At 37.3% G+C, this 10,572-nt stretch overlaps 1 protein-coding gene across 1 annotated transcript in view; it reads left to right on the forward strand.

The window, feature by feature from the left end:
• LOC145788291 (uncharacterized) overlaps positions 1–1,873 on the forward strand; it is a 38,967-nt gene extending 37,094 nt beyond the window's left edge. Inside the window, exon 21 of the mRNA XM_082600073.1 lies at positions 529–1,873. Coding sequence (XP_082456199.1) covers positions 529–612 — 84 coding nt within the window. The 3' untranslated portion in view covers positions 613–1,873. The remainder of the gene's footprint in view (positions 1–528) is intronic.
• The last annotated feature ends 8,699 nt before the right edge of the window (positions 1,874–10,572 follow it).

The following is a 10,572-nucleotide window of genomic DNA, read 5'->3' on the forward strand; positions in this document are numbered from 1 at the left end:
AATCACCGAATAGGGCTCTCACCGAATAGGGAACTCACCGAAACGGGCCATTCCGTAGAATCATATTAGTAGTAGTCCAGTTTTAATCCGGTGAAATTAAGCCAAAAGTAATTAGCATCTCTCATAAATTAATCCGAATGTGATTTCAACGTGAATTATGCAGTAGCCTAATGGTGCTAAAGTAGAGTTCGTCTAATTCGTCACCTCAAAGGGATTAGAAAAAACTGATGATTTATGCAAACTGGTAAAAACTATAGGAATTGTGCCAGGTCCGACAAAAATGTGACGAATAAGACGAACTGACAGGTTTAACGATGACAACCTAGCTGTTTTAGATGAAATTGTATCAACTTAGTTTAGCTTTATACAACCTTCGACTTAATCCTGAAGGGTTGTTTCTGAGTAGGCTAGTTTAGAAAAAAAAGTGAAACACGTGAACAAGTCTGGAGTTACTTTTATTTTTTAGTTGAAACGCCAAGTCTACTTTTGCATTATTTGTTAGCTCAAGAATTGTGTTGTGTATTTTAGAAATACCAGTCCTACACAGCATCACGTCGAAAGCCACAAGAAAAACCTCAGAACTTTTTTGCATTATATGAATATATACTATAATGTATCCATTGGAGGAACAAACACCACTGACACCAGTTCAAACACAAGCGCCGCAAAACGTACCTCAACAGAACAAAATACATCCAGCTCTGGAGACACTGAGAATCCATTGTCTTACACTTGAGGAACTTACATCAACTTGTTCCTTTTTACATTTTTAAGGCGTTGATATCTTTGCGTCAAGTTATTTGCATTGTTATGGCGTACATCGCTGACCAGTCACCAATATGAGCAGAACCATTATCAAAAGAGGTGTAGCCCATGTCATGTATTTCACTATGTTCCATTGTTCGTTGCCAAACAATCAAACTTTACTTTCCAAGTATGAGGTTTTCTTTTTGCAGTCTATCGTATTGAAACCAATGTCCGTGTTTATTTAAGCCTATAATAGGCTACTGATTTACTGAAGCACAGATAAAATCTAATTTGTCAGTTTCATTGTTAAAGCGCACGTTGGACGAAGTTAAATTATGGTGAAGCCCAAGCATGTCATGAAGCCCATACGTTACCGTCTTTTAGACATTTTTTTAAAATCTCTGAATTTATTCAAGGAGCCAACCATTGCCCCGTGTTGTAGCCTAAACTTACTATGGCAACGTTGTTTTTGAACTATGCATTATGCAACCACATAATTAAAATAATGTTAATCTCGCGCGAAGACGGTTATTGAAAGTGAAATAGCTAGGCTATCGTAATGTAGCAGATCCAAGGGAGGCAACTGCCCCTTAAAACTTGAAAGTAATTTTATTCACAACTAGTACATGGTGGCCTAAGTATATCGTCTTTTTTAACTTTGGTTCTGAAATGTTTATGTATAGGCTACCAGTTGGCAGCTGGATTCGCTTCTGGCCGTGTTTTATTTGTATGTAGCCCACTATACAGTCTTCTTTTTTTGAAAAAATTTTTTTATCGTAACTTACATGCATTTGTAGTATTGCGCAAAAAAAATTTGCAGAAAATTTGCCAACGAAACCAGATGAAGGCTAAAGGTAGTAGTGGTACCTATATTTGAATGCAAGCATCGGGGTAAGAGGAGATAATGCTCCCACTGTGGCCTACTACACCTTCTGTACCGTAACATGGGGTGACTTTGTACACTTTTTGCAAATTTCTTTTTACCTTAAAAAATTCTTAAGTGATGAGAATAAAAGTTGGCATTAAAAATACCTCTCAGGTATGGGTCTTTCCAATACAAATGTGATTACTTTGAAAAATCAAATTGAAAAGTACCTTTTTTTCATTTAAATGGTCTGTTCAAAGTCACCCGGCAATGGGGAGTCTTTGAACGAACCTAGAAAACGACTGAATTTCAAAGTTTAACTGGCAAGGGGTGACTTTAAAGTACTGAATACAGTGAAGTTGTTCTCCTGTAACAATTGCTCTGTTCAAGTACATTATTTGAATGCAATTCTTTGATTTATTTTTACTATTAGGATACGGTGTATCGAAAATAACGAAGAACAAACCTATCAGGCACACAACGTTGATATTTAGTTAAATAAGGTAGAAACCTTGAGCAACTAAATATCAACCTTGATTCAATATTTAACTTCTGACGTTGTGCAATGTACAGCGTTGACAGAACGTAGCGACTATAACAACCTAATATCAATGTTAAGTCAACGTCACCAAAATAGAAAGTTTTCTCAATTTTCAAATATACCGGTATGCTAAGAAAATTTCAACGTCAGAGTCAACCCGTTTTAATGAAATTTAAACGATAATTCCTTGCCGTGTGCATGCTGAGAAAGCAATAGGACCACACACAAAAAAAAATAAGAAGACGATGCATCTTGCAGTACCTATCGTAATCGATATTTGTAAAGAAATTGTTCAACAAAAAGTTTTTGTTTATCAATAGTCTTTGCTCTCTGTTTGTCTACCATTCATGTGAATCGACAGCAAACTTCAAAACTCCTCTTTGTAAAATTTCGGGAGCTTCTACTTTTCCAATCACTTTGCTTTAGGAAAACGCACAGATTTCTTTTCATCCGGAAACACAAAGAGGTCTTTGTCACATACTCGTTGAGTCTTGCTTCGCACAAAGAAGGCTTCATATTCTTTGCAGCTCGTTGTACAGTAGTGATGGATTCTGTTTGTCCTAGATAGGCTTTCATGTTGAATGTTCGAGGAGCAAAGTTCACCAATAACCAATGTTCTGCTCTTATGCAGTCTTCACTGACCGGGAAAACTCCAGTAAAGTTAGGAGTTTCCTGTAGTACTGTTGGTGTAATGATCAATGTAGATTTAGACTCCTCTTCAGAGTCGCTGCTGTTTTGTGGCGACGGTTCCACACGACTAGGACCAGCAATCTCAACTCCGCTTCTTGAATCAAAGCCACTCTCAGCAAAATCGTCGGTACTGGCCGATTTTCCTGGCTGTACAAAAACCCTAATTCTCTTCCTTCTGAAGGTCGATACAGTATTCCTCTCTTTTAGCAGATCCATAACACTTTCATTCAGGACTGCATTGGAAAGATTTTCTGTTCTCCAGCGTGGCAGTTTTCTTAGCACTATATTTCTACCAACAGGAATGATGCCACAAGCATGAAATCCTAAAATTAAATTTTCAGCACTTCTGATGTGGATTCTATCCTCCAATTTTTTTAAGAGCTGTAGAAATTCGTCTTTGGGAAGAGATGTTGCAGACATTCCTCCTTGTTTTTCTTTCCATTCTGACAGAATTGCTCTCCAGGCAGATTTAAATGGCCGAAAATAAGCAACATCGAGTGGTTGGGTGAGATGCGTTGTATTGGGTGGGAGAAACAAAAAACGAATGTTCTCTTTTGCACTAATCTCGATGATGGTCTTATCTAAATGAGAAGACAAATTGTCTCCAATAATAACTTTCGGGCCAGGTTGTTTCTTTGCTGCAGGAAGGAAAAAAGATTTGAACCAGAATCCTGAAACGTGTGGGAGTCGAACTACCCACTTTTCGTTTTGTTAAATCGAGTTCCTTTGGGCCCTCCTTGACACCACCGTTCCCATAAATGTTCAGACTTATAAACCACGTACGCGGATAACATATTTCCTATCCCATTACCACAGAACATCAGTGAAATAAAAGACCTCGTTCCATTTATTGCCCTTTCGGGATATTTCACGCCACGTTTAACCACAGCCTTTTTTCTCCCAGGATCATCCGTGCAGTTCGTTTCATCGTAATTCCAGATATTTGTCGCTGGAACTCCATGAGCACTTTCTTCTAGATTGTTAAAATAATCATTTATCACTTCTTCATTTACTTCGGCTCGAGAGAGCTCTATATTTTGAGTGAACCTATGAGTGAGATCAGTGTGCCGGGAAAGATAACTTCTCACCCAGTCATCTCCAGGCATATTGTTTTTGAACATGTAGGCTACCATGTAACCATAAGATTTTCCAGCTTTTTCAAGCATTGTCTTAATTAGCATGCGTATTTCCATCAAAGACATAGGTGCTCTCCAAATGGACAAAGTCATGAGAACTGTTTTTAGGTCTTCTTTTTCCGCACTCGACAAAATAAGTTGGCCCCCACATTTTTTGCTATGCTTATTATGGCATTTGTTGGCTTGTTGCTTAGTGTCGCAATGGGTATACTACATTTATTAGCAGCTTGTCTTATGGAGAGGGTTTCATTTAGAATTTCATCCAATGCAGCTTGCAGAGTTTCTTCTGAGTAATTTTTATAAGGCCGACTACCAGGTTTTCGTTTATGTTTTCGAGGCATTCCAAAGCAACAAAGTTTGTTTAAATACGATGCGGTAGGCTACCACTACAATAGGCTGTACCGTAATTCAATCTTTTAAGCTGAAATGCAACTATATATGATACTGTAAGTTAAAAAAGAGGGAAGCCTACAATTTGGCCTTAATAACCAGTCGGCAGTCGCAACAAGCCTTTTTCAATGAAATGATCTTACTTTCTTACTAAAATGATCTTACTTTCTCTAGCTAGGGCTGCATAGCTTTTGCAGCATGTTGGAAAAAAAATGTCGAGAATTTCCCGCCATGGCAACCAGATGCTTCCAACAAAAAATATAAATTTGTGAAAAGATACTCTGTCAAATGTACGTATGCGACCCGCGTCCCGAAGTGGTGGCAATAAAACGCTTAAGCTTGCCTTTGGATTAATCCAGGTGTCTGTTCAAACTCACCCCAGGGTATGTTCAAAGTCACCCCAGGGTATGTTTAAACTCACCCCGGAGTATGTTCAAAGTTACCCCATCAAAGTTTTTCGCTGCCATACAAAAATGTGACTTGCAACAAAAGTTTCAATTGTGGCTTCATAATAGTGACTAAAAACGTGATGCAGGATTTTAATATAAACGGTGTTTCTCAATCGTATTCACAACAAAAATATAGATTTTTTGATGTAGGCTACAAATTACAGCTCAATTGATGTCTTTGCGTTTACATCAATTGGTGAAAACCGAAATAAATTGGACCATGGCTACCTACAGATATGGCCTGATTTGTCACATTTTGCAGAAATTTCCAGATTTTTTTAACTTTGGGCAAATGTTTAAATAAATTTTTCTAAAAATTATATTTTTACGCTTTCTTTACTGTTTTCCTCAGATGACACAATAGGTTTTAACATTCTCAGATGTTGAAAAAAAAAATTGATTTCGAAGATTTTAGTCAGACTATTAATTTTTCAATAACAGTCTGATTCAGCGTTTTTCAACTTACTTTTTCTCATTTGCTACTGCTTCCCCAAGGCAACAAAAAGCTTTTATATCATTAGGAGACAGCAAAAAGTGAAAAAATCTCAGAAAATGTCAGTTAAACACTAGCAGAAGCTGTGATCAAAATCTGCAAAATGTGATAAATCAGGCCGCATCTCCAGGTGGCCATGGTTGGACACCTCTTACATTTTCTCAAGACAGTAGACAACCTAATTGATGTGTACCTCATTCGTATTACAACGAGTAACAAAAGTTAAAAAATTTTAAAAAGGAAAAAAGTGCAACATAGTTAGTTGAAGGTATAAAAGCTTTTGAAGTCATCCCGGATTTCAAATTCACCCCATGTTACGGTAGGCTACTAATGAGACTAACGGTACCAACTTAGAGTGGCTAGTTTCTTTCTCCTGACCGTCTTTTTTTTTCAGCAACTGTGTAGAAGTGTTGAGCTTTCATTGTTGATTTTGTACTCACATATATGATGGATAACAGGACAGAGGCCCGGTACCCTGTCACCAGGGTAACTGTGCTTGTCGGGACTTGGCTGGTTTGAAAAAAGCAAAATTATGAACTGGTATTGAAAGTAGCCTACAGGGTCCGGTGAAAAAATTACCACATTTGAAATTGTTACTGTTGCAAAGCTGTTACAGTTAGACGGGTGGTTGAAATGATATGTTACAGCTAATGACTTGCCATTTGTGTTTTCAGATACAGTTTTTATAAATAAGTAGGCTAATTTGTAGCGACAGTTTTTTTAATTTTCAGAGTGAATAAAATGGCCGACACCGGTGAACACCGTGCATTTATTGTAAAAGATTTGATCAAAAATAGGGAATCTGTGACTAAAACCCAAGAAATCTCAAACAAAACCTGATCAATCCTAAATCAAATGTGGTAGGTTTTTCTGCTGGACTTTGTATGAATAAAACTATGAACTGGTAGGCTAACCAACGTCCCAATAGCTCCGATGGTTAGCTCGTGACTTCGTAAACGAAGAAACTTCAAGATCAAGCGGCACTGGTTCGACTCTCGGAGACCCGAGTATGGGTTAAAACCCGAGAATGGATGGAATAATTCCCCGGCAACAACACTTCAACAATCGGGAAACTTCACTCTGCCAATCTCGGTAACCGGCCCTGCATCAAGTGCATCTACAAGTATGCGAAACTACCAGGAATAACCTATTAAGATTTTGTCAGTTCGAGGATAAAGATTCAAAACCAACAAAAACATATATAGTTACGAGTGTGCTTTATTCATGAAATACATTAACAAAGCATAAAAAATATTTTATTGGTGGGTTTCAGGTTGGGCTATTGCCATTCAAATCTCATGCGAAGCCCTCAAACAGTTAAAAGCATTTTATAGCTCAAAGTTTCCTAAAGTTGTTAACATTCCGCAACGCCAACATATACTCAAGCAAATGTAGACAGCGACTTACAATATTCGAACAGCAGTTCGTATTTGCACTCTCTTGCAAAATGTAGGCTAATTAATAGATGAATATTTGCTGGCTCACTATAAGCAATAGCACAGCGGTCCTTGGCCAGCCAGAGACTTACAGAAAGTTTAGGGCACTGCAGTTTTTTTGATACTAACTATTGCTCAGCCCGAGGTTCGTGGGCTTGTCCTACGAGATTTAAATTTGTTTTGTCACAAAAAATTAGTTTTTTTCTTTCTAAGTAAACCTTTTCGAGAATTCTGTGCAATGAAGCGTGACGTGGAAAACAATCACGCTGGCTGCTTCAATCATCCAGTTTGATTACAGTTGTACCTCTCAGAAAGCACAAAAAATCAACTATAGCCTACTGTCACTAAGAAAAGACTGAGTTTAGAGACAAATAGTCCATCTACACTGAAGCATCTTTTAGTCTCAACTGAAGATGGTGCGAGAGAGGCAATGTAAGGTTTTAGATTTTTAAGGTATTCGGAGGCTTCGTAAAAAATGATCTCCTTTTTATGTGAGCCAAGGCGTTTTCTTGGACAGGATGCAAAGGGAATTTGTAGCCTGCAGATAGAATTTTATTCAATATTTCTGCTTTGGATTTTTTTCTCTGAGTGTTCCTCGTTGACATCGTGGTAACTTTTACAACTCCAATGTCCTCCTTAAGAAAAAGTATGATGTAACCTTGACCAGATCATTTTTCTCAGAATAAATCAAGGAAAAAGAATCCACCATCTGATCATAATGATCTGGAGCCTCCAAGTACATGGCAAGCCCATAAATTCTTTCACTTTTCCTTGCTTTGATCTTCTTTGTTACTTCAGCGAGCAATTCCATTAATATGGGTCCTTACTTTTACATGAATTTTTTGAGAGCGTACAAACTACTTTTCTTTTTCACATCTCTCTGACTAATGGTTTTCTCTTACTTCAATTATATCAAAGCTCTCTGCTAAATTACAGAAACTCTGACCTTTTGTTCATTCAGACTCTCTAAATCCTTGTCAAAAGTGCAAGGGGCAGTTTATAAATATTTGCTTTTATTTTCCCGCTTTTGTATATTACTCTAAGCCCACTCTAAAATTCCAAGTAATTGAGAATTACTTAAATAACAAGTAAAGTTTTACTTGAATCCAGCCCTAAATATCATATAACAACTACAAAACAGTTTTGCTTCCACACATAAGGTATAGAATTCAGATTTATTTCATTAAAAAAAATGGTATTGTAAAAGTTGCGTTCATCATGGGCCCTAGTCGAGATTCGTGGGCGTCCAAACAACATCGCATGCATCCTCTCTCCTCAGAAATGCACACGAATATTGTAGGCCTACTGGTGAGCCCAGTTCTACGTTGATGTTAGACGGTACGTAATTAGCTTTGGTATAACTCATTTAAACCAAGCAATAATAAGCTACTGAATCAATGTAAAGATTATTTGCAACTTTAAAAAGCAGAGCTATTATCAAGAAACAAATGAACAAAAAGAAATAAAATGATACAAAAAATCACCACTTTGTATCATGCATGTTGTTCCAGAATACACAGTGTCTGAGAACATTCAACAAAAATTAACCACGTGCATACTTATCAAGCATTTTTCAGTTGATTTTCATTGAGAAAATCAACATAAATATATTCATGAACATGTGTGTCAAAACAATTTAAAAGTTGTAAAATTAACAAAGGGTGGAGTGCATGAAAATTGGTGGGGAACTACTGTCCTAATAGCTTTGCTCAGTGATATAATCTTACAAAAATCATTCAAACAAACTTGAAATCCCATGATTGCAAAAACATAAAATCACAAGCAGGTTTTCATTGTATTTTGCAGCTTTCACAGCTTCAATCCTCGACTTTTACGCTTCTCAGATTTCTTTGGATTGTAATGAATCAAAAAGTATAATGATCCAATACCCAATACAAGACTTTGTAGAAACCACTTCAGTTTTGCAGCAGTGTCTGTGATTCCTTTTTCTCTCATCAGCTTTACGGAATACAGAGCTTCCAGAACATGAACAAAAACTGCTGAATGGTAGATTACCTGAATGGCCCATGGATGCGTATAGACTAGAAACTGATATAATGATCCTATAGGCCCCAAATATTCGTGGGAAACAGTAGATGGGCTGTAGCAGCCAAAATGACTCAGCATCATTCCAGATATGATAGCCACTGCAGCATAGGGATTTGCGCACTTGAAATATGTTGATGAATGCAAGACATAGCTTCACTCATGTCGATTTAATACCATCTTAAGTTGTGGCTTGCTCCAATGAAATCTGCAAAAGACAATATATTTTGTATGATTAGGGTGAGCCTAGTAGACAAGACCTATGACTAAATTGACTATGTTTGCAGATTTAAATTGCTTCCAGTAAACTCGACAGTGATCAGTAACATATCATCCTAACAGGAGAGCAGTAGGCCAACTTTTCAATTGGAAGTTGAAATGCTGGTATTAGCAATAAGCTAGGAGTTACTAAATAACAAAGTAGTAGTATGCAAACATCTTATTAAGTTACCTTATTGAGGTGTTTAGCAGGCACACGTTTGGACACAAAAACTCACACCTTGCGCAAAGCAACCCAAAAGTTAATGCACTTCACTGGTGAATACTGGAAAATCCATTAAGCGCATACCGCTTAAACTTATCAATTGTTTATTAGGATCAGAATCTGAAATCCCAGCATGTACGGTAGTTGAATACTGAAAAGTTTGGGTGTTCATCAGGACAATTATCGTTTCTAGCACTAGTTGCAACGTTCATCTGATGAAATTGAAAGTAAAATTAACAACAAACAAGATGGTTTATTGCTTCACTGACGTTTCGCGCACCGTGACAATGCGCATCCTCAGAGCGAATAACATACAAAATAAAATTTCACCAGGTTTTATACTAGGGTGGCTCATTTTCCTTGATGTTCTTTAAATTTTTTGTCAGTTTGGAATAATGTTCCATTTTGCTTACTGATATTTACAAACCAAAAATTTTTGTTGGGTTTTGACCTTTGACCCTGGTTCACCCAAGGAGAAGTTCTGAATTTTTCCAAAATATTAGTCAATTTCGAAGTGATTTAGCAGTATCTGATCAGGGGATTTCCCAAAATTTGACCACGTGATTTTGACGTCACTTCCTCTGTTAACTTCCACGTGGAACATCTTCACCCTGCTCCAAGTTTGAGAGTCACTAACAGTGCATGGTTTTAGTGTCATTTTAGTTGATTTTCCAGCCTTTTCACTGCCAGTGAAGTATTGTGGTTTTGTATGAAGAGTTAGTAGCTAGTCACAAGGTAGTGGACAGTGGTTCTGCGGGTTAGGTGAATAAGAAATTTGTGGACTTAGTTGATCTGTCTTGAGGCAAATGCACATTATATTTAGGCTAACTGTTGGGAATTTTTGTCCAGAAAATGACACAAGACAGTCGTTTTATCTTTAAATACAAAACTGGAAAAAGATTTCAATAATTATAAGTAGACCTATTGAAAAGCTTGAAGTGTGTCTGCACTGTCTCAGCACCAAGATTCACAAGGATTGGACAGCTTTGTTCAAGCAACGGTTGAAAACAACACAGCAACAAGTGGACAAAAGAGGAGCTTATTTAAAAGAAATGGAGAAAACGTTTTGGGCCCCTCAACCAAATTGTGAAAATGGATTAAACCAAGAAGATAGAATGTTCTTGCAAAATATGAAAAGCAACAGAGAAGGTGCAATTTCATCGCTGGACAGAGTGTCATTGGCTAAAAACAAGCGAAAAATGGAAAAGATTTTGCAGGTGAAAAAAAGAAAACACAAAGAAACGCAACGGAAGATGGTTCACGCAATAGTTTCTGAACAGGAAGAAGACAGTGAA

Source organism: Aplidium turbinatum, chromosome 2 (assembly GCF_918807975.1).
Source record: "Aplidium turbinatum chromosome 2, kaAplTurb1.1, whole genome shotgun sequence".
Lineage (NCBI taxonomy): Eukaryota > Metazoa > Chordata > Ascidiacea > Aplousobranchia > Polyclinidae > Aplidium > Aplidium turbinatum.